General features: G+C 45.4%; 1 protein-coding gene across 1 annotated transcript in view; it reads right to left on the bottom strand.

Annotated features, from left to right (window-relative positions):
• The window catches only part of LOC124777383 (E3 ubiquitin-protein ligase ZNF598), a 78,731-nt gene that overhangs the window by 38,586 nt on the left and 14,797 nt on the right, over window positions 1-25,348 (bottom strand). The window contains exons 4-5 of the mRNA XM_047252773.1: window positions 18,097-18,209; window positions 10-1,254 (exon numbers count right to left, since the gene is read on the bottom strand). Of these exons, the coding sequence (XP_047108729.1) occupies window positions 10-1,254; window positions 18,097-18,209 (1,358 nt within the window). The remainder of the gene's footprint in view (window positions 1-9; window positions 1,255-18,096; window positions 18,210-25,348) is intronic.

Below are 25,348 nucleotides of genomic sequence, written 5' to 3'. Positions count from 1 at the left end.
ATATCTTACCATTGCTCTCAGGCACTGAACTAGGAGCCCTCGCAACTGAACTCAGTGTAACAGAAAAACCAGGTGGTGGTGACAACGTACTGTGGAAACCAGGCGGTGGAGCTGGAAGGCTGCCTCCTGTTTCATTGGCAGCATTGAGACCAGTAATGAGCAGTTGTGACTTCTTTCGCTCAGGTGCATTTGTCGCACAAACTGAAGCAGTAGCAGAATCTGTAGAGTCATTCACATTTCCATTGATATTTGACTCTTTAGTTCTGTTATCAGGACTCTGTTTTTTTTTCTTAGTACCCGAGTCCTGCTGGTTTGCCACTTTGCAAGGACTGGGTGGTTGATCTAAACTAATCTGATTTGTCACACTTCCTTTTGGTTTTTTCTTTTTGGACTTTACCTTGACAGTTCCCAAAGACACAGGTGCAGGTGCCCTGTCTTCTTCATCGTGTGCAACAGGCCAAGAAGTCGGCATAGGAATCAGAAGTGACGAGGATGCTTTCTTCGCTGTTGCTCCCATAGTTTTAACTATTGAGGACTGTCGAGGGTGTGGCTGTGACTGTGCACGGGACTGTCGTGGGTCACCATTGGACAAGTTATTCACAATAGGTGAAGACCACTGAGAGGAAGTGTCACTATGGCGAACAAGAGCTGGAAAATCTTCTCTCGGTGTGCCAGATTCTGCAGGAATTGGTCTGGAGCCACGCGAAGTTGACAGTCGAGTCGTAAGTGCTCCATCTGCACGCCGATTTACACTGATGGAGAGATTAGAAGCAGATGAAGGCCGTTCCCCATTTACACTCACACGCACAGTCTTCCGACCTTGTGGACCAGAGGTTCCACCTGACGATCCACTATCTAATGCGGGGAAATCTTCTTCCCTCAGGACAGGAGGACGCCGGGGTCGGCAGACGGGAGGTGGAGGAGGAGGTAGGGATCGCACTGTGACTGCACCAGAACTGCCGCCGAGCACTGGAAAATCTGCAGCAGCAGGAAGTGGTGGTGGAGGTGGTGGTGCAGCAGCACCTTCATCAAAGCCCATCAGTTCTCCACTGCTATCTTCAACATAGCCACCAGTGGCACCACCACCACTGCTGCCACCACCCCCACCACTACTGCCACCGCCAGCACCCCCACTACGGGGACCACGTCGTATTGCATTAGGTCTGGGGGCCAAAGTGAATTCTAACTCCAGTGTACGTGCTTGCTTGAGGGCCGCTCGCCCAAGACTCCGACCGTGTACTGAAGCACGGTGGGCTGAAACAAAACATTGGAATAAAAATAGTTTTATCCATAAAATTAATTATATTCACACTAATAATACAGCACAACATTCAGAATATACAGAATACACGACATTGGTTGTTTGGAAATAAATTCAAGTACCCAGACTAATAATTACTTTTTTTTCATTGTTATGGTGGCGGTCTGAACAAACGAATATTTTCACAGAAACTGTTAAATTACTAATTATGTTCCCGTGACATTCGTTACTTTCAGAAAGTATGCTCAAGTTCATATAACATTTACTATATCCATTAATAATGTGCATTGTTCTTCCTGTCTTCCCATTTTTAGATCATTAACATAATCCCACTATTATAACCTGTCTTACTACATGTCCAACACCTTTTTCCTAACTACTTTGAAAGGGAAGAAAAGTCATAAAAGTGATGTCAGCAGGAAGTTGGGAAATGAATGGAAGTCGGGAGCATATTGTCAGAGGTCTCCCAGTTGTATACAGAAAGCTGGGCATCACATGTGTAAGGTCAGTGCGACTATCGTGTCAACATCACAACATGGTAGGGAGATAACATCTTGATGACTTCACACAGGGAAGAATCATCTGGAAACTGGAAGAAGAATAAAGTGCTGTTAGAGTAGCCCAGGAGTTTGATATTGCTCACAGCACTGTTATACATGCACAGGGAGCATTCCAAACCACAGTCACTGCCATCTGAAGGAGAGCAGGTGGTCGACCATAGTCAACTGCAGCAGCAGACGACCACTACATTGGTCCCAGCCAAGAAATGAACCACGCCAAAAAGCAGGTGGAATTGCAACCATGTGTGACAAGGCTGGCAGGCACACAACATAACACTCTACAGTGGCAAGGTGACTGCAGGGGTATGGTGTCTTTGCCAGATGACCAGTACGATGTGTTCCACTGACATCCATACATCTGCAGCACTGGGTGCAATCGTGTGTCAAGGGCATAGGAACTGGGCAAATGAGGAGTGGAGTCACATACCTTTCTCTGATGAAAGCAGATTCGGAACGAGACAATATTAGGCAAATGGCCAGGCCTGCCTATCCCCCCGGCTTAAATCCTTTTGAGTATGTGTGGGATGTGTTGAGGAGACATTTTGCAGTATGTCCACATACACAAACAACCATGCACCAGCTACCAACTGTGCTGGTGGGGGGAAGGGAATGTCCTACTGTAAGAACTAATTATCAACCTTGTTGCCAGTATGGGAGCTTGCATTGTTGTCCATATTGATCACAAACTCCATTAAGAACAATGTTCCGCTTTTTGTAATGTCCAGGGAACCATTAGAAATCCGAGTGACTTCAACTAATTATTGTCTTTGAAGAAAAGTGTCATTTATGTTCATCTCATTGCGTACTGCTTTCAGTTATATTCTGTACTACACTGCAGCTGTTCCTTCTACGTATGGTAGAAATTTTATTGAGCTGTTACTCAACTGTGACACATCATGTGAAGGTTACTCTGGTCCTTAAGTTTTGCACACCAGTGTGTGTGTGTGTGTGTGAGAGAGAGAGAGAGAGAGAGAGAGAGAGAGAGAGAGAGAGAGACGCACTTTAAACTTCTTATTAGGATAAAACTATTTGCTGGACTAGGACTCAAACTTTTCTTTTTTTTTTTGGCAACACTCTTGCAGACCTGTCTCCAGCTCCAGTGCTGCCAAAACCTCTTCTGCCATTTTCCAATTACAAAAGAGCTCTCCTGCGAACCTTACCAGAGTAACTTCTGCAGTCATTTATTTACCTATAGGTAGCTCAACACGTAAGAACACTGCCTATGAAAGGTGAAGTTGAGAGTTTTAATTCTGGTCCACAATCCAGTTTTAACTTGTTGAGAAGTTTCAATTCACTTTCTGCTTTACAAACTTATTTCTGCTTATCTGACAATGTTTGTGGGTGCTATATGAATTTCTCAATCAGCGAACATTCAGTTTCTATCAAATGAGATCATTCAGTTTCGTTCATAATTAAAAGCAAACTGGCATTATGTATACAGCCACTAAGTACGGTAAAAATGTCAGCCTTAAGCACCTAATGTGCAGATACAGACGTTGTTACAAAAAATGTTTAATGCACTCTTTCATGTGATTAGTAATCCATAATCTTACCTTATTGCAGTTATTTTTCCCATCTTGAAGCAGGGGCGGGAATTTGTATCAATCTAGTCACAAAACAATGGTGTAATTACTGACTACCCCTTAAAGCATCTTGTCAAGTACTGGCCTCCCTTTAACAGATATGCAAATCTAAGTTCTGTTAGTGTAAGGATTATTTCCTGCGAGTGTAGCACTTGGTTTAGCAGTTTAAAGAGTACCTGTAAATGTTGTTGTCTCAAGCAGTCACTACATACCCAAAATGAAGTCACACATGACAACCATAAGTGAACTTAATTTATTTATTTTTTGCTGATACGCCAAAAGAACTGGCCTAAATAATAATAGAACAATGGTTTATTTACAAAATGAAATCCAGTTGGAATAGTATTCAGAAACAATTTTGTTTTGAACTGAGTTGAGTTATATTTGCTATTCCATTGAATTAGCTTACAATTTGTGTTTTTTCAAAACTGCACTAAAATCCATAAATTCTTAATTGGAAAAAATAATGAAAATGAGACTGGAGTATTTTTGCTGTACAATCAGTAACAACAAAGAAAATAAACAATATAGAGACAGTTTTTCCAGCTCTTAACAACAGTTTTTATTCCTATATCTAAGACATTTACTTCAATATCACTTACATTTTTAACTTTAGACATAGCACATACAGAACTGCAGAACAAACATATACAGTAATTTTGGCTATAACGTAAAAAGGTGAGTCAATTCTTATCTGAGGATCATAAACTGGCTTGGAATCAAAAATCTGAATTTCACTGATGAAATAATGAGCAACAGGGCATATTGATAAATGAATGAAAAATGTGCGCATGTATGAGAAAACAAGGTTTGGATCGAAACAGTAGTATGTGAAATATCTTCTGCCACACATTACATGGTGGCTTGCAGAATATATATGTAGATGAAAATAATTCTGTCTTCCAACAGGACAACACTACTAAACACCATATTTTTGTTAGCACTTATCCCATTTACTACAGTCTCCACTTTACTCAACCTTTGGTGTTCTTTCCTTTTATTTTATTTGACTTTGCAGCTGGATACCCATCTTGTTGACACGCTTATCAGTTACGTAAGGGAGGAAAGTCATGTGCACCACCAGCCTGTGAATTATGTAAACCTTGTTCCACAATGATCTAATTTTAAAAGTTAGTGTATCATATTTTATAAGGCAGATGGTGGGGAACAGCTCAACAGTTGTAAAAAATCACAGGAAATTGCTTAAACATCATCACACTCAGTGTGGCCAGTGCAACAGCCATGGTCATTAATGCACCATGAATTTCAACATAGGTCTGGCTCATCATCTCACAATAGCAAGTTAGTATACTGCACCTTATTTTGATCCTCGTGCAACACATCGAAACAGCAGAACATACTCCACTCTACACACCCACAAGAGAGGAGGGCGCGGGGGTGGGGCAAAATGAAGGGGGTAGTGGGCAAAATGAAGGGCGTAGTGGGCAAGAGGAGGAGGAGGAGGAGGAGGAGGAGGAGGAGAGGCAGAGGGGGTAAAATGGGGAGGGCAGAGTGGGGTAAAGATGCAAGGGGCAGGGTGGGATAAAGATGAGAGGGGCAGAGGTGAGTAACAATGGGAGGGGAAAGGGGGGTAAATAATGGGAGGGAAAGGCGGTAAGGATAACATGGGCAGGGTGGGAGAGGCTGGGTGGGGGGTGTAAAAAGGGAGGTGAAGGGAGTAAAGATGGATGTGGCAGAGGGGTAACGATGGTAGGGGAAGAGGTTGGTTGGTTGGTTTTGGGGTTTGATGGGGGCTAAACATTGAGGTCATCAGTCCCCTGTTCCAAACAGATATACTTGTAAAAGGCCTATACAATAAAAGCGTAACCTCTGCACCCAGAGGGAGGGAACACCAACGGGTACAGAGCTAAAATGAACACCACAATAACACAAAATAAGGGGACACTTAAAAGGAGCAGAGCAAATAGTTGACTAGAGTAAAACAGACTACAGTGGTTGATGGATCAGGTAAAAGGTCAACCACTCAACTACAAACGAAGAATCTCCAGCTGGAAAGCTTTGATAGAGGTACCAACACAACTTGTTACCATAAAAGACACTGTTTTGGTATTCACGTCACAATTTAAAGTCGCTGGAGTGGGTGTAGCCTGAGAAATCATGCGAGAGTGCCCACACTAGAGGGAACGATAAAACCCAGCTGCATGGATAAAACGTAAAACTGAGTCAGCTATAGAGGCATCGTCACCTAGCATTAAAGGAAGTGCACCTGGTAAATTGAAGGACTGCCACAAGGGGGCTAAAAGGGGGCAGTCCAGCAGAAGATGAACCACTGTCAGCCCTGCATCACAGTGACACTTGGGCGCATTCTCACGGCGAAGGAGATAGCTTTGGCTCAACCGCGTATGTCCAATTCGGAGACGGCAGAGAACAACCGAGTCCCTACACGTGCTCCTCAAGGATGAGTTCCATATGGCCGTGGACGACTTTATCACGAGGAGCTCATTTGGCGTGTTGAAGACAGACCATTCAGAGCTCCAGACATCGCGGACCTTGCGATGTAGGGCTGACCGGAGGTCCCTTTCGATGAGACCAAGCTCCAGGGGTGGCGAAGTGGTGGCTTGCTTGGCCAACCGATCAACACATTCGTTTCCTGGAATGCCAATGTGGCTCGGAACCCACACAAACGTCGCTGAACGACCACACTCTGAGAGAGCAAAAATAGCATCTTGAATACCGCGCACCAAAGGGTCCTGAGAAAAACACTGGTCGAGTGCTTGCAATCCACTCAGGGAGTCACTGCATATGACAAATGACTCCCCAGGGCAGGAGGAAAGGTGAGCGAGTGCACGATAAAGAGAAACCAGCTCCGCAGTGAAAACACTGCTCCCACAAGGCAGTGAATGCTGCTCAATGTAGTAGCTGTGGATGAAAGCAAACCCAGTGCGTCCATCGACCACAGAACCATCGGTGTAGACTACATCTGCATCGCGAAACGAGGCAAGAAGAGCCAGGAATTGTTGACGAACACTGGCAGATGGAACGGAGGACTTGGGGTTGCAGGACAAATCCAAGCAAAGCCGCCAGCGAGGGAGGGACCAAGAAGGGGTAGAAGAAGAGGGCCGGAAGGATGGAGGAAGGGGAAAGGATTCGAGTGATGAGAGAAGGGAACGAACGTGGACCGCGATCGGGAGACCCGACCTAGGCCGTCGTCGTGGGGAGGGGAGTGCAGAAGATGGAAAAAGGAGCCTGCGGTTTGGGTGGTCGGGCAAGGCATGGACGCGGGCGATGTATGACACAAGCAACTGTTGTCGGCGGAATCGTAGGGGAGCGATTCCAGCTTCTACACGAAGGCAGTGACCGGACTAGTATGGAAGGAACCTGTCGCCAGTCTGACACCACAATGGAGGATAAAGTCGAGGATCTGCAACGTTGAAGGTGCTGCTGAGTTGTACACCACACTCCCGTTGTCAAGACAGGGCTGGACTAAGGCCTTATAGAGCTGTAGGAGGGTTGTTCGTGCAGCCCCCCAAACAGTGTGGGTGAGGCAACGAAGGACGTTGAGGTGCCGCCAGCACCGTTGTTTAAGCTCACGAAGATGAGATGTTCAAGTGAGCTTAGCATCAAACAGCATGCCAAGAAAGCGATGCGTCTCCTCAATATGAAGGAGTTCATTGGCAAGGTAGAGCTCTGGATGAGGTGGACCATTTGACGAGGACAGAAATGCGTCACTCAGGTCTTAGAGACTGAAAGCTGAAAATCATGGTTGGATGCCCAAAAATGTGCCTTATGGATAGCTACCTGCAGCTGACGTTCAGCGACACTGATGCTTGGGGAACTGTAATAAAGACGAAAGTCATCGGCATATAGAGAGGAACAGACCGATGAGCCCACCGCAGCCGCAAGACCATTAATCGCCACCAAAAAGAGGGGAACACTAAGAACCAAGCCCTGTGAGACACCGTTCTCCTGAATATGAGCAGAGCTAAAATAAGTGCCAACTCTAGCCCGAAAGGAATGACTGGAGAGAAAATTCCGCAGAAAAATTGGAAGTGGACCCCGTAAACCCCATTCGTGCAACGTAGCAAGGATATTATGGCTCCAGGTGGTATCCTACGCCTTCCAAAGATCAAAGGAAACAGCAACTAGATGTTCTCGCCGAGTAAAAGCTGTACGGATAGCCGACTCTAGCGAGACTGAATTGTCAATCGCTGAGCGGCCCTGATGGAAGCCCCCCTGTTGCTGGGCCAGGAGGTCCCGAGCTTCGAGGAACCACATGAGCCGCCGACTCACCATCCGTTCCAGGAGTTTGCACATAACATTGGTGAGGCTCATAGGGCGATAGCTATCAACCACCAGCAGATCCGCACCAGGTTTCAGCACCGGGATGGTAACGCTATCCTACCAATGAGTTGGGAAAACGCCCTCCGTCCAGACGCAGTTAAACAGGGCGAGTAATTCATCCTGACAGTGCGCCAAGAGATGGAGAAGAAACTGGCTGTGAACGCGGTCTGGACCTGGAGAGGTATCGGGGCAAACTGTAAAGGCACTTTGGAACTCCCATTCACTAAACGGAGTGTTGTATTGTTCCCAACAGTGCGGGCGAAACGACACCCGCGTACGCTCAGCCTGCTCTTTAATGGCGCGGAATTCTGCGCTGTAGCAGAACTACGAGCGAAGTACTCTGCCAGATGTTTGGTGACGACGATTGGGCCAGTACAAAGTGTACCCCGAAGAGAAAGGCAAAGGACAGACGCATGAGGGCGAAAGCCAAAAATGCGCCGAACTCGCGACCACACCTGAGATGGGGAGGTGCGAGAACCTATGGTGGCAACATATCATTCCCAGCAGGCCTGTTTGCTCCGCCGGATTAACCGCTGAGCCTGGGCCCGCAGCCGTTTCAAGGCAGCCAGATTCTCTCGGGAAGGATGATGCCGGTGTCATTGCAAGGCTCGCCGGCAGTCCTGGATAGCTTCCGCAATCTCTGGTGTCCACCAAGGGACTGATGTACGCCTTAGGGTACTTGAAGAACAGGGGACAGTTGCCTCAGCAGCAGAAACAATGGCCATTGTGACCTCGTCCACTGCCAAATCAATGTCACCAGGAAGCGGAGTAATAGCCATAGTAGCTGAGGTGTAGGCTGCCCAATCAGCTCCATGAAGAGACCATTGTGGAAGCCGGTCAGGGGGTTGGGATTGAAGAGAAACCAGGATAGGAAAGTGGTCGCTACCACAGAGGTCGTCGTGGACCCTCCAACTGAGGTATGGAAGAAGACCTGGGCTACTAAGAGAGAGGTCAATGGCCAAGTATGTGCCACAAGTCAAGCTAAAATATGTGGGAGCACCGGTGTTAAGGAGGCAAATGTCCTGCTGTGCCCAGAGGGCCTCAATGTTCCTAACCTGGCCCGAGATCTGGGCCCCATCCCATAAAGGGTGGTGGGCATTAATGTCCCCCAAAATGAGGAATGGCGGGGGGACCTGGGCGAACAAGGCAGCTAGGTCAGCAAGAGGGACAACCTCATCTGGGGGAAGGTACAGGGAACAGATGGTAAGCTCCATTCCCGCCCAGATTCTAACAGCCACAGCCTCAAGAGCTGTGTGAAGTGGCACTGGGGCATTAGGAACAGTGGCAAAAACATAAACACAGACACCGACAGACACCCTGTTGTATTCTACGTGGTTCTTATAGTAACCCCGGTAGCCACAGAGGGAGGGGTCTGCCGAACAGGAAACCAGGTTTCCTGTAGGGCCAGACAAGTGGCAGGGAAGCGGCACAAAAGCTGTTTCAACTCAGCAAGGTGGTGGAAAAACCCACGGTAATTCTATTGAAGAATAATGGTATCCAACTGTGAAGACATGAAAGAACCTGGCGGGGATAGGTCACGTCTCAGAAGAGATCACCACCACCACCGAATGGGAAGTAGCCTGATCAACTTCCATAGAAGCTGCGGGTCGAGCAACATCTAGCTCTTGAGTGGACGCTAGCTGCTCGACATCATCTTCAGGTGCAGTGGTGAACTCCTTTTCTGTCTCTTTGTCCTTCTTTTGCTTTTACTTCTTTTAGGTAGGGTCCTGTTTGTCCCTCGGTTTATCAGGCTGGGTGGGCTTTTCCGACCCAGTCTTATGGACCGAGGAAGACCTGGAAGCCCTACGGCCGTCAGGTGGTGGCTTTTTCAGCCACTGGCTGACATCTGGAGGGGCAGTAACTGTGGAAGGGAGGGCACCAAGTGATCCCTTCCACGCAAGGGGAGCTGGAGAAGGCGGGCACTTCTTCGGTGCAGAGGTGGGGACTGAAGTCCCCAAAGAAGGAGGGGTTGTTACTCCTGATGTTAAAAACAGGGGAGCAATGGAAGAGGGTGTTCCCCAACTATCAGGGGGCAGGAATAGACGGCCAGGCTGGAGGGCCCACAAAAAGCGGCTGAGCTTGGGGGCTCATCGCCAGGGATGGCGACATCGAAGCTGCTGCAACATACGTCGATGAAATGCGCACAGGGTGAAGCTGATCGTACTTGCGTTCAGCCTCTGTGTACGTGAGCCTGTCCAAGGTCTTATACTCCATAATATACCGCTCTTTTCGATAAATAGTGCAGTCTGACGAGCAAGGTGAATGTTTCTGTCCGCAGTTGACACAAACAGGGGGCGGCGAACATGGGCCGTTGGGGTGGGAGGCACATCCACAATCCTGACAGGTAGGGTTGGCGTCACATCTCTATGACATATGCCCAAACCTCCAGCACTTAAAGCAGCACATGGGAGGAGGGACTTAATGCTTAATATCACATCGATATAGCATCGCCTTGACCTTCTCGGGCAGGATGTCACCCTCGAAAGCCAAGATGAAGGCGCCGGTGGCGACCCTACTATCTTCAGGACCCCTGAAGACACGTCATACAAAGTGGACACCGCAGCATTCCAGATTTGCACGGAGCTCGTCGTCAGACTGCAACAACAGGTCACAATGAAAAATAAGTCCCTGAACCATATTGAGGCTCTTATGAGGCGTAATGGAGACTGCAACATCAGCGAGCTTGTCACAAGCAAGCAATGCCCGTGACTGTGCTGGGGATGCTGTCTGTATGAGGACTGCTCCAGACCTCATTTTAGACATGCCCTCAACTTTTCCACAAAAAACTGAGGCTTTGTGGTCAGAAATGAGTTCCCATCTGTCCAGCTGCAAACCAGAAATCAAGGAGAATACGTTTCACCAGGTAATTTAGACTGCCGTTCTTCCCCTGGTGTGGGCAGGGAAGGGAATGATTGGGGGGGGGGGGGGTTCATACTTTAAAGTGTTGAACTTCCCTTTCTTAGAGACTTGTGCTTACGCACTATTCTTATTTCTTTTCATGGTGGTCCCATGAGCAGCTAGGGGAAGGAATGTCCACCCAGACAGAGCCTCGCTTGCCTGGGTAAGCCTAATACAACTGGGGGGGGGGGGGGCGGCAGCTTCCCCAGAGGTCGTCCGCTAGCAACTGTTCTACCTCAGCAGCCATGCGTCTCCTCAGTGTGCAGCACATCTTGAGATTGAGGGGTTTTTTTTTATAGAGGTTTACACCATCCTCGTGACCCAGGCAGTTAAGCCAAGATCCCCGGGCTCTGTACCGTACAACGTTCCACCATCGCACCTTACGGTGGTCATTTAAGCACGCTCAGAGCTTACGGTATTGAGGACTGGTGGCACTACCCAGTCCCCAGCTCAGGGACCCCAGGGTCGCCAAGCCCGTACCCAGCAACTAAATGCTGAGCCCCCTGAGGGGAGGGGAAGAGGGAAGTAAAGTTGGGAGGGGCAGTAGGGTAAAGATGGGAGCGGTAGTCCACCCCCAAGGACCAGCCACGAAGGAGTGCCCCCTTCATCACCCAATTCCACTCCTGACTGGAACAACTAAACCACATCCTTCTTCAGGGCTTACATTACCTACCTTCATGCCCTAAAATGCGGAGCATCATACCAAAGATCCATGCCAACCCTCCTAAAACACCCAACCTCAACAGCATACTAGTCCACCTCTATGCCACTCCCAATCTGAGCCCCTTGCCACTAACATCATGTCCCTGTGGAAGACCCATGTGCAAGACCTGCCCAATCCATCCACTCAGCACTTCGTATTCCAGCACTGTCACATGCTTATACTAACCCCATCAGAAGCTGGGCCACCTGTGAAAGCAGCCATGTCATATTAGCTCTGCTGCAATCATCACACAAATCTAACAATGGAAAATCCAGGATGGAATGTAACAATACGAGAGAAGGAAAGTTGCTACTCACCATATAGCGGAGATGCTGAGTCGCGACAGGCACAATAAAAAGATTCACACAATCATAGCTTTCGGCCATTAAGGCCTTTGTCAGCAGTAGACACACAAACATACGCAAGCACAACTTGCACACACGTCTGCAGTCTCAGAGAGCTGAAACTACACTGCGAGCAGCAGCACCAGTGCATGATGAGAGTGGCGACTGGGTGGGGGTAAGGAGGAGGCTGGGGTGGGGAAGGGGAGGGACGGTATGGTGGGAGTGGCTGACAGTGAATTGTTGCAGTTTAGATGGAGGGAAGGAGAGAAGGGGGGAGGGAGTAAGTAGCGGAAAGGAGAGAAATAAAAACTGGGTGTGGCGGTGAAATGACAGCTGTGTAGTGCTGGAATGGGAACAGGGAGGGGGCTGGATGGGTGAGGACAGTGACTAACGAAGGTTGAGGCCAGGAGGGTTACGGGAACGTAGGGTGTATTGCAGGGAAAGTTCCCTGTACAACTCAGAAAAGCTGGTGTTGGTGGAGAGGATCCATATGGCACAGGCTGTTAAGCAATCATTGAGATGAGAGGTATTATGTTTGGCAGTGTGTTCAGCTACAGGGTGGTCCACTTGTTTTTTGGCCACAGTTTGTCGGTGGCCGTTCATGTGGAATCACAGCTTGTTGGTTGCCATGCCTACATAGAATGCAGCACAGTGGCTGCAGCTTAGCTTGCAAATCACACGACTGGTTTCATAGCAAGCCCTGCCTTTGATAGGATAGATGATGTTAGTGACGGATTGGAGTAGGTGGTGGTAGGAGAATGTATGGGGCAGGTCTTGCATCTAGGTCTATTACAGGGGTATGAGCCATGAGGCAAGAAATTGGGAGCAGGGGTTGTTTAAGGATGGTCGAGTATATTGTGTAGGCTTGGTGGACGGCGGAATACCACGGTAGGAGGGATGGGAAGGATATTGGGTAGGACATTTCTCATTTCAGGCCACTACAAGAGGTAATCGAAACCCTGGCAGAGAATGTAATTCAGTTGCTCCAGTCCCAGATAGTACTGAGTTACTAGAGGAATGCTCCTCTGAGGCCGGACTGGGGGACTTTGGGAGGTGGTGGGAGATTGGAAAGATAAGGCATGGGAGATTTGTTTTTGTACAAGGATGAGAGGATGATTACTGTCAGTGAAGGCTTCAGTAAGACCCTTGGTATGTTTAGAGAGGTACTGCTCGTCACGGCAGATGCGATGACCACGGGTGGCTAGGCTGTATGGAAGGGACTTCTTGGTATGGAAAGGGTGGCAGCTGTCGAGGTGGAGGTATTGCTGGTGGTTAGTAGGTTTGATATGGACAGAGGTACTGATGTAGCCATCTCTGAGGTGGAGGTCAACATCTAGGAAGGTGGCTTTTTGGGTTGAGTAGGACCAGGTGAAGCAAATGGGGGAGAAGTTGTTGAGGTTCTGTAGAAATATGAATAAGGTGTCTTCACCTTCAATCCAGATAGCAAAGATGTCATCAGTGAATCTGTACCAGGTGAGGGGTTTAGGATTCTGGGTTTTTAGAAAGGATTCCTCTACATGGCCCATGAATAGGTTAGCACAGGATGGTGCTAAGAGGGTACCCATAGCTGTACCATGGATTTGTTTGTAGGTAATGCCTTCGAAGGCGAAGTAATTGTGAGTAAGGATATAGTTGGTCATGGAGAATAGGAAGGAGGTTGTTGGTTTGGAATCCATAGGGCGCCTGGAAACGTAGTGTTCGATAGCATTAATGCCATGGGCATTAGAAATGTTAGTGTACAGGGAGATGGCATCAATAGTGGCGAACAGGGCACGGTGTGGTAAAGGGAAAGGAACTGTGGAGAGTTGGTCAAGGAAATGGTTGGAATCTTTTATATAGGAGGATAGGTTCTGGGTAATAGGTTGAAGGTGTTGGTCTCTGAGAGCAGAGATTTTCTCAGTGGTGGCACAGTAACTGGCCACAATGGGACGTCCTGGGTGGTTGGGTTTATTGACTTAGGAAGCATGTAAAAGGTGGGAGTGCGGGGAGTGGTAGGGGTAAGTAGAGAGAGGGACTCTGGGGAGAGGTTCTAGGATGGGCCGAAGGATTTGAATAGTGACTGGAGATCCTGCTGGATTGCTGGAATGGGATCCCTGTGACATGGTTTGTAGGTGGAAGCATCTGACAGCTAACAGAGTCCTTCTGCCATGTAACCCTTGCAGTTCAAAACTACGGAGGTGGAGCCTTTGTCTGCAGGTAGTATTATAAGATAGGGATCATTTTTTAGATGGTGGACAGCAGTTCTTTCTGCGGATGTAAGTTTAGTACGCATGATGAGGGATTTGGGGAATGATGGTGAGGCAAGGTTCGAGGATAAGAAATTCTGTAAAGTTAACAGGGGGTGGTTTGCAGGCAGTGGGGGTGGATCACGGTTGGATGGAGGAGCGAACTGAGTTAGGCAAGGTTCAATACTGGTCTCTGGTCGAGTCTGATTGGTTGGGTTGGTGGCGAAAAAGTGTTTCCACTGTAGGGACCGGGAGAAGAATAGAAGATCTTTAACTAGTCCTGTATGGTTGAATTTGAGAGTGGGGCAAAAGGTGAGGCCTTTGGAAAGGACTGATATTTCTGTGGGACTGAGGCTTCTAGAAGAAAGGTTCATGGCTGTGTTGCGGGTCTGTTTAGGTTTTAAGTTCTGTGTGGTGGTGGGAGGGAGTTTTGGAGGATGGGGTAAGCGTAGTAGGTCTACGAGAGAGGGTTTATCAGCTATGAGGGGGCGTGGGGGAGGTTTGGAGGTTCTTGTAGAAGTGGTGGATAGCAGTACTCTGAGGCGGGAGTAGGAAGTGAGCAGGATGGAAAGCTATTTGAGATGGCATTGTGAATGTTGCTGAAGTTCCTGACGGGCACGAGTTGACATGTGTGTTATGGGTTCCAGGAATTTGGGAGTACATAGCGGGAGAATTCTGCGGATAGACAGAAGGTACTGCAAGAAGGATTGGACTTGGTTGATATGGTTTTGTAGGACTACGTTAGTGAGGGCTAAGGATTGGCGGAATCTGAACAGGTGGAGATCATTGTGGAATGAGGGGTGGCAACCAGAGATGGGTAATTTGATGGTAAGGCCATTGAGGGGGGGGGGGGGGGGGTTATAAGTCAAGCAACAACACAGGAACAGTATGTGGGACTGATATCTGGCTAGGGATAAGAAAACTTTTCTGTATTGACGCAGATGGAAGGAGCAAGGATCCATGGTGGAGCAAAAATGCGAAAAAATACGTAAGAAAGTAAAATTACGCCCAAATTACACAAAAATACACCCAAATGTGTGTGAAAAGTACGAAATGGATGCACAGGGGGGGAAAGAGATGAAATCTGAGGAAGACGACGATAGTGGAAGGCAAAAGCTCACTAAAATTGGTGAGAAGTCTCAAAGGTCAAAGTAGAGAATAACTAATAATTAATAAATATATGTATATTACTGCGGGTAGCTGGTTTGAGTGCGGATAAGCGTAGAGAAAGGGGACGGCAGATATGACTGGATGAGATGGATTTAGTGGGTACGAACAGGGACATTCTCCGCCAGGGTTTCGATTACCTCTCATCGTGTCCTGAAATGAGAAATGTCCTACCCACTATCCTTCCCACCCCTCCTACCACGGTATTCCGCCGTCCACCAAACCTACACAATATACTCGTCCATCCTTACACAACCACTGCTCCCAATCCCTTACCTCATGGCTCATACCCCTGTAATAGACCTAGAAGCTAGACCTGTCGCATACATCCTCCTACCACCACCTACTCCAGTCCAGCCACTAGTATCACCTATCCCATCAAAGGCAGGGCTACCTGTGAAACCAGTCATGATTTACAAGCTAAGCTGCAACCACTGTGCTGCATTCTATGTAGGCATGACAACCAACAAGCTGTCTGTCCGCATGAACGGCCACCGACAAACTGTGGCCAAAAAACAAGTGGACCACCCTGTAGCTGAACATGTTGCCAAACATGATACCCCTCATCTCAATGACTGTTCACAGCCTGTGCCATATGTATCCTTCCCACCAACACCAGTTTTTCTGAACTGCGCAGGTGGGAACTTTCCCTGCAATACACCTTACGTTCCCATAACCCTCCTGGCCTCAACCTTCGTTAGTCACTGTCCTCACCCATCCAGCCCCCTCCCTGTTCCCATTCCAGCACTACACAGCTGTCATTTCACCGCCACACCCAGTTTTTATTTCTCTCCTTTCCGCTACTTACCCCCTCCCCCCTTCTCTCCTTCCCTCCGTCTAAACAGCAACAATTCACTGTCAGCCACTCCCACCATACTATCCCTCCCCCTCCCCACCCCAGCCTCCTCCTTACCCCCACCCAGTCGCCACTCTCATCATGCACTGGTGCTGCTGATCGCAGTGTAGTTTCAGCTCTCTGAGACTGCAGACGTGTGTGCAAGTTGTGCTTGCATATGTTTGTGTGTCTACTGCTGACAAAGGCCTTAATGGCCGAAAGCTATGATTGTGTGAATCCTTTTTATTGTGCCTATCCCGACTCAGCATCTCCGCAATCATTACACAGGTTTTTATATGGGTATGATTACCAATCTGATGCCTATCAGGATGAACGGCCACCGCCACCATGTGGCACAACATGCAGCTGAACATAACATGTTCGATTTCAACGGCTGCTTCACGACCTGAGCCAACTGGATCCTTCCCTCCATTACCAGCTTTTGCAAAATGCAGATGGAAGTTATCCATACAAATGAAAGTTATCCATACAACACATTCTTCGCTCTCGAAATTATCCTGCCCTCAACCTATGGCAACAAGCTGTTCCAACACCTTTCTGCCCAAGTTTCCAACCCCTCTGTTCATCACCACCTCCCAATGCTCACCTTCCACCCTCTGTGTGCTGCCCCCTGCTAGCACACTCGCCCATCTTCCCTGCTCCTCTCCTTTTTTGCTCCACGTTTCCCACCTCCCCACACCACAATCTCCTGACTCTGCGCTCATCAGCAATCTCGTCCCTGCATCCTCTTCCACGCAGCATTCATCTCCCCCCCCCCAAAAATCCCGCTCCGCTACACACACACACACACACACACACACACACACACACACACACACACTGCTACCCCTTCTCCCTCCCCGTCCCTCCAGATTGCTGCTTACAACCCATGTGACAGTTGCATTCTGGACCGTGCTGCCAGAGTTGGCCGTCACGTGTGCATAAGGTAAGCTTGCTTGTGCGAATAAATAGTGTGTTTCTTTTTCTGATGAAGGCTGTGGCCAAAAGCTAATGTGCAAGTGTCTTTAATTGTGCCCGTATGCAAGTCATGGTGTCATCTTTACAGTAAGTTGTAATTTATCCTCTCCTTATATTGATGACATTCCAAACCTGGAATTTCCTTTCCTTGATTTTATCCTACTCTTAATTTATTCTTTCAGTCACACCGCATTTTCTGTGCATACCATCACGAAGGAGAGCCGTAAGAGATGTTGAAGGGGGAATAGGGTTTATGTCATTAGAGGCAGAGCACCTGCATATTGTACAAGGCTTGGGGAGAAAATGTGCCTCTCATCAAAGAAGACATCCAGACATTCAACTTAAATTACTTAGGGAAAACTCAGAAAAACCTACATCCGTAAGGAGAACTTCAATGTCACTGCTCTTGAATCCAAGCTCAGTATCTTAACCAACTCGTCATCTCACTTAGGTGTTTCAACTAAACAAATCTGTGATGATGTGTAAACATTTGAGGCTTAATTTATGTAACACTTGTTAGATGTTTAAGAAAATAATGTACTGCATAAATCTTTCACTTTCTTTCTGTGTTTAAATTTGTAATTTAATTCCATACAGCACTGTGATATTGACAGGGAACATCAATGAAAGCTCAATTTTCACGACAATGTGAAACTTACCAACCGAGGTTTTGAAAGATTATGAATCAATGAATTATGCCAAGGTGAATACAAATGGTGTTATTGTTTTTAGTTCTTTTGGTCATAACTTCTCAGCACAGGCATTAACTTCTTGGTACATACATACCATCACAAACTATTTTCAATTTTCTTCACATCTTACAGAGTGAAAAACGAAGTATGTGTAAAATTTATTCACAACCAAATGTCACAAGTTGCAAATCTTTAGCTGCACACCCCAAATTTTAAAATGCCATTCAAGAAAATTGTGTGTGTGTGTGTGTGTGTGTGTGTGTGTGTGTGTGTGTGTGTGTGTGTGTGTGTGTGTATTTCTTAATTTTTTACTCAAAGTTCTAAGTTGCTTGCAACATTCGGTATTTTGAATTTTTACCAAAATGGCAGATGATGCAACACAATACAATGATATGAAAATCAATTTAATATTTACTCTTCCACAAAGAAAGAGGGAATTTATAAATTTCTTCACAATTAAAATCCCTCGCAAATTGCAATCCAACAAGTTTCAATACACTACTGAAAAAGAAAAAATGAAAATAAAACGCACAGGTGTTCAGGTTTACCTTTTAAGTCTATCGCAGATCGAAACACTGATGTAAATTTTTCTTCAACACACCCTCCTTCCTCACATAAAAAGTGCTCTGCTCGAAAATGGTCTCGTAAAAAGTCATAGGAACTGAAACAAAATAACAATTAATAATCACGCAGAATCAAACCAAATTTTTAATATTGTGCTTTTGAACTGTGATTAAATTTAGATATTGGTTCATATGTAGTAGAATTTAGCACATTAATGTTCGTTTTTCTTACTTGTGTTCTTTAATAAGTCCTTGAGTATTTATTACTGTTAAATCCTTTCAGATACTGTAAGCAAATAGGTGTCCTTTCCAGTAATTTTAATAACCCACTGAGTCTCCTGGAATATACTCAGAAGTTTTCCCAGTGTAGTTACATCGTATAAGCCTGTATTCTTGTTTCTTTTACACAAAAAATCCAAACTGGACAATGTGCTGGCAATATAGTTTCCTCTCCATCTTTAAACACAATATAAAGGTAACTTCATCATCTAGAAATGATAAATTATGCTTCCAATAATACGAGGGTAATCCCAAAAGTAAGGTCTGCTATTTTTTTATAAGTACATAGACCTGTTTACTTCTACAATGGTTTACATCAGTTTACAGTTTGAACATTTAGCTATTTTTCGACATAATCCCCCTTACTGTTGACGCATTTTTGTAGACGCTGTGGCAGTTTTTGTATGCCCATGTCATACCAGCTTGCCACCATGCTGTTCATAAAGTTATGAACCTCTTCTTTCACCATGTCGTCGGAGCTGAATCGCTTTCTGGCCAAATGTTCTTTTAACCTAGGGAACAGGTGATAGTCACTGGGCGCCAAGTCAGGACTATAGGGAAGGTAGGTGATTATGTTCCTCTGAAACTGTTGTGGGGGAACAACTTTGCCGAGAGATGTATGGGCGAGCGTTGTCACGGAGAATGTGTACGCCCTTGCTCAAAATTCCTCTTCTGTGGCTCTGAACTGCCTGTTTGAGTTTTATCAGAGTCTCACAGTACCTGTCAGCATTAATTGTGGTCCCCGCGATTCAGCTCCAATGATGAGATTAAAGAAGAGGTTCAAAACTTTCTGAACAGCATGGCAGTGAGCTGGTATGACATGGGCATACAAAAACTGCAACAGCATCTACAAAAATGCATCGACAGAAATGGTAATTATGTTGAAAAATAGCTCAATGTTCAAGCTGTAAATTGATGTAAACCATTGTAGAAATAAAGAGGTCTATGTACTTCTACAAAAGTAGGAGACTTTACTTTTGGGATTACCCTCATATGTCACTGAAGGGTGACAATTTACTGCTGAAGTCATACTTGTAACTTAATGGTATGGATCAAAACACAATGGACAGAGACAGTGAAATACAGGAGCAGTTATAACAAGTCCTAAATTTTACTGAAGCTAAATGATCAGGCAGAAAAATTATGGCTGTTCACTTGAGGAAGCAGTCAGACTCAAATTGGAAAGCAAAATCTTTAAATGTAACAACATCTAGTCACTTTGTTAAACTGCATAGTTTATTAACGCAACCAAGTAGTGTTGGTGCACTAGAAGCAAAACAAAGCAGTACTCATACACACAGATAAAAGGCTTTTTTGAGAACACCATATCCAACTGCACAGCCTACCCCTTCAGCACACAGCAATCCATTACTACACTCAACAGTAATCAGTTACCTTTTGATGCAGTTTACCTAACAAACAAGATGCAGAAGTTTACTGTAGTGCCCAAGTACCTATTTAATGCCACTACTGGAAATTATTTTCACACATCTACACAATCTACTGTGTCCTTTTTCTTTACTAAGGATTTGTAACTCTAAAGGGAGACTAAACTAATGAATTAATTGATTAGAAACACGTTGGAGAGCAGATTTGATAGTTAAGTATGCCTACTGAAAGACACCCTAGTTCTAATAAGTTTCTGTGGAATGAATACATAACTATTTATGAAAAGATGAAAGTTACTGAGTAAGGAAAACAAATTAGGAATAGTTTATCGTTCTGCTACAAATATAAATTTTTTTGCTATACTGAGGCACTCTTGTACATTTTTTGTCATTCACTGAACTCTCAGTTGGCAATGGAGGGAGCTGGCTGATAAACTACGTCCAGATAGCAGCCCGTACTGGCACTGCAACTGAATGTCAAAGCCTCTCATCGCCTTGCAAGCAAACATGGGTTTCATATTTTTTTTAAAAAAGAGGAAAAGAAATCTCAAGACTGATTCATTATCACTACTGTGATAAACACAATGGACACTTAATTTGGTAAGACTACAGCAAACATAGTTTTTTCAGCATACATACACACACAGGGTGAGTCACGTAACACCCCCTCTATTCCAGAGGCGATTGCACGTATCAGCATGCGGTTTTCGGTGAATCATAGTGGACTATGGGGCACATACGTTGGTACATGCACAATAATCACAATGTTTATATTGACCGAGATAATGAAGCAAGGAAATGTTATTTAAATGGGATGCTACACCTTTTTTAGCATCATTCGAACGCTCTGGAAAAGACATGTATAGTGATGTAACGCATGTTGCTATTGTGATTCAAACTTTGCTTAAAAGACACTGGGAAATATTGTGCGATTGAAGGTTGAGGCGGTCGGAAGCGACTGCAGACTGTAAACACGCCTCGCGCGACCCGGAAAGCAGGCGCGTCGAACAACTAGTAGGTCGTGCGACTTTGAACCAGTAGGACGTGTGTCTCCTATCCAGACATAGTTGCTGCTTGAACATTACATCTAGATATGGACACAAATCAGAAGTTAGACATGTTACTTCTGTATGGCGAATGTCGTAGGAATGCTGTCGAAACCCTATGGCGGTACAGGGATATGTATCCTGATTGTCGGTGTCCCACTCGCCAGGCCATTGCAAGAATGATTACTACACTAGTGCAAACAGGCAGCTTTAACAGCAAACAAAGGAGGAGGAAGAAGACTGCGACCGACAGAGACCACGAAGACGCTGTTCTGGCCATGACGTTTATCTATCCTCATTGTGGCACATGACGTATTGCCACGGAATGTGGGGTCAGCCAGACGAGTGTCATGCGCATTCTGCACCGGCAAAAGTTTCACCCATACCACCTTTCACCCCATCAGGCACTCGAGACGTGATTTCGAACATCGTATCAAATTTTGTCGGTCTGCTCTGCGACACCTGCCATAGGGTTTCGACAGCATTCCTACGACATTCGCCATACAGAAGTAACATTCTTCAAACGTGTGCTCTTCACTGACGAAGCAACATTCACTAATCACGGGAAAGTAAATTTACATAAGGTGCACTACTGGGCAGTTGAGAACCCACATTGGCTGCATCAGGTACAACACCAAAGGCCATGGTGCGTCAACGTGTGGTGCGGCATTGTAGGAAATTACATTGTCAGACCTTATTTCATTATAGGAGTATTAATTGGAAATAAGTATGGAGACTTTCTTAGGAACATTCTACCCGTTCTGCTAGAGGAGATACCACTCAATGAGTGCCTGTGTATGTGGTTCCAACACGACGGCTGCCCAGCTTACTTCTCACATGTTTCAAGTCAAATACTGAACGAGACATTTCCTGACCATTGGACTGGATGGAATGCTGCAGTACAATTGCCTGCCAGGTCCCCGGATTTGACTCCACTTGATTTCTTTTTGTGGGGAACACTGAAAGATGCAGTCTACCGCAAAGCCCCAACAATGCCAGATGACATGCACCGCCGAATCGTCACAGCTTGCCCGCCATATCATCCACTGACCTTTCATCTGTTACCCATTCTCTTGAACGTCGATTACAGATGTGTCTTGCAGTCGAGGGTAAACCGTTTGAGTACATGCTTAAGTAAAGTACAATGCCATGTTTTGTTAACAACACTATGAATTGTGAAGGTTATCAATAGGTACCAATGTATTATTAAATGATATGTGTCAATGACCAGTAACATCCTTGAAGTATAAATGTAACATGTGTGGACAATGTGTATACCACGTAGGTTGTCCTTCTGTCATATTATTTGGTGGGAGGTGGTCAGCATATGAATGAATAAAATGATTATCTTTATCAAATGTTTATTCTCTCTAATTATAATGTCCAATACTATCTGTGGAAACAGTAGTTTCACAGCAGACACTTTGTTACCCCACAGACACACTCAGGCGTCACCTGGTGAAAAGTTTCCCATGACACATCCATCAATAACATTATCAGTGGCTTACTGTGCGTCAGGTGTGAAATGTAAGCAGGAAGAGGGCAAAGCTTAAATGAGAAACTGCATGACAAAGCGGTTGCTATGTTCACACAATAACTATTCATTTCAGCCTGGGAATGTCCATGCATTTGGCATAGTTCTCATAATCCCCTTTTGATATGCAATTAGCTAGCATGTGCCACAGTTAAATACGAAATGCGACTTGCCACCCTTGTACCTATGGTGTATCATGAAGAGGGCGGATGACGATTTACCTATATAGCGTAGGCCGTGCATGCTGCAAAGAGCACGGCAACTCGGCCTGCGGGTCGCGCGATGCGTGTTTACAGTCTGCAGCCGCTTTGACCACCTCGACCTTCAATCTTATAATACTTACCAGCGTCTTTTAAGCAAAGTTGGAATCAAAATAGCAACAAGCGTTACATCACTATATGCAGTTTTTCCAGAGCATTCGAATGATGCTAAAAAAGTGTAGCGTCCCACTAAAAAAACATGTACTTGCCTCATTATCTCGGTCAATATAAACGTTGTGATTATTGTGCATGTACCAAAGTATGTGCCCCATAGTCGGCTACGATTCGCCGAACATGTTTGTTGATACGTGCAATCGCCCCCGGGAATCAAAGGGGGTCTTACGTCTTACGCCGCTAACCCTGTATCCCAGTTTTCACAAAACTGAATAAACAACACACGTAAAAATATCATCGATGGTTACGGGAAAATACACACGCTTCAGTGGATATATATATACAGTGATAGTATAAGTAATTCTGAACAAAAAATGTTATATGAAAATAGGTTCACAAATGCTTCGTTAGGGAGGTATGGGTATTGGACAGAACTTTAATTCTGCAAAATTGATGTGCACAACATGAACGTATATGCAATACAACTGGACCGTAACGTGATTTTGTTGCAAACAATGCACAGGTACATGCCATGTTTACACTATGCAACCTACCACGTATTATGGTCATGTGACTTACATAGAACAATCACTCGTCGTTTGCGCAGTTGTGCCCTGTAAGCCGCATTGTGTAGTGTAGTGTACTGGCGACAGATCAGTTAACTGCGTAGCGTACGGTGTTAACTGTGTTCGTATAAGCCTTGCTAATAATGCCACATGTCTACAGTAATCAGGAATACGCAGATGTGGTGTGTGTTTATGGCTTCTGTGAGAGTAGTGCTACCGCTGCAAGAGAAGAATACCACAGGTGCTTTCCGACTCTATGATTACCTGATCGCAGGGTGTCTACCAATGTGTTTATCACTTTGTGTGCAACAGGCTCTCTTCCAAGTAGACATTTTTTGTCTGAGCATGCACGTCAACAAACTTTGCAAGAACAGTAAGAAATTATCACAAGTGTTGAGCCAAGTCCTAGTACAAGCATACAAAGAATGTCCCTGTGTATGAATGTCCCACAGACACTTGTATGGGAAATGTTACATGCAGAAAACCTGTATCCATTTCACATACAGCATGTCAAAAATCTCCACATTGGCGACACTGCCCAATGACTTCAATTCTGTCGCTGGGTAATTGAGAATAGTCATTTGCTTCCATACATACTATTCACTGACGAATCCCAGTTTTCACGACATGGAATAAACAACACATGCAAAAATCATCGATGGTCACGGGAAAATACACACGTTTCAGTGGATAGCAATTTCCAAGTTCATTTTGCCATAATTGTTTGGTGCAGCATGATCAGTAAGCTTTTGATAGGTACATTATTACCAATCGTCAATTGACGGGAGAGAGGTACCCACATTTTTTGGAAAATTCATTTGTGGAACTACTGGAAGGCATTCCTTTAGCCAAGCGAACTGGAATGTACTTGCAACATGACTGTGCCCCTCGACATGTTATCTTACGTGTGAGGGACCATCTCAACTGGCCTCCAAGATCACCTGACCTTACACCCCTAGATTTCTGTTTATGGAGTTGGATGAAATCAGAGGCGCATAAAGTGACAGTAAACACACAAGATGAACTGCTTTGTCACATCATGGACACTGCTGAACTGATTAGCAACCAATCACATGCAACTGCACAACCAATACAACATGTAAACGCTAGAGCGCAAAAGTGCATTTATGTTCATGGTTGGACATATGAACCTGTTCTGTGAACAGTATTAAAGCCGTTCGTAAAAGACATGGTACGTCTTTTTCAGCTGAATACATTTAACATGCATGTTGTAATGCATTAGGTACTAAATGCAAAGGAAATAAACGTTATGTAACATAACTATACTTCTCTGTAACATTGTTTTCAAGAAAATCACGTTACAATCCAATTGTACTATGTAAACATCCATGTTGTGCACATCAGCTTTGCAGAATTGAAGTTCCTTTCAATACCCATACCTCCCTAATGAAACTTTTGCAGATGAATGTTCATATAACAGTTTTTTGTTCAGAATTACTTATACTATCACTATGTAAAATATTGACCTTTCCTCCCCAAACACCAAAATTAAAAAGTGGAGGATTTAGTGGCGAGAATCTTTCTTTTTGTTCATCAAATCAGACGGCTACAGCTAACTGTGTAAATTTGAAAATCATTGTATTTTTGTTTCATGACACAGATGATAATCTCTGTTGACTACGGCATTACAGAAGATGCTTACTTTACAACAGAAAGAGCCAAATAATCTGTAAAGCACCCCTAGTTCTCCCTGTTGCCTGCTAAGATCCACTGCATTCCTCTCACTGCTCCTCTCCCCTCAGCAGTCCTAATATGGAGGCAAGACACTTAGCTATTGATCCTTCAGAACAGTAATGTAATCTCTCAATATTATGAGCTACTTTGATTCTAAAGTGGTAAGGGTACATACTTTGCAAAACACATGATGCAGGTGCTGAAAATATGTGGGGCACAAGAACTGAAAATTCATGACGCATGAATGTTGGAGATACACTCATCAGATGTTTGGTTGGTTGGTTGAAGAGAGGGGAGGGGGTACCAAACTACAAGGTCATCGGTCCCTTGTTGCCAGTAAAATAATTACACAATG

Source organism: Schistocerca piceifrons, chromosome 2 (assembly GCF_021461385.2).
Source record: "Schistocerca piceifrons isolate TAMUIC-IGC-003096 chromosome 2, iqSchPice1.1, whole genome shotgun sequence".
In the NCBI taxonomy this organism is placed as follows: domain Eukaryota; kingdom Metazoa; phylum Arthropoda; class Insecta; order Orthoptera; family Acrididae; genus Schistocerca; species Schistocerca piceifrons.
The sequence above is the reverse complement of the archived record's forward strand: the minus strand, read 5'-3'. Positions and strand labels throughout refer to the sequence as shown.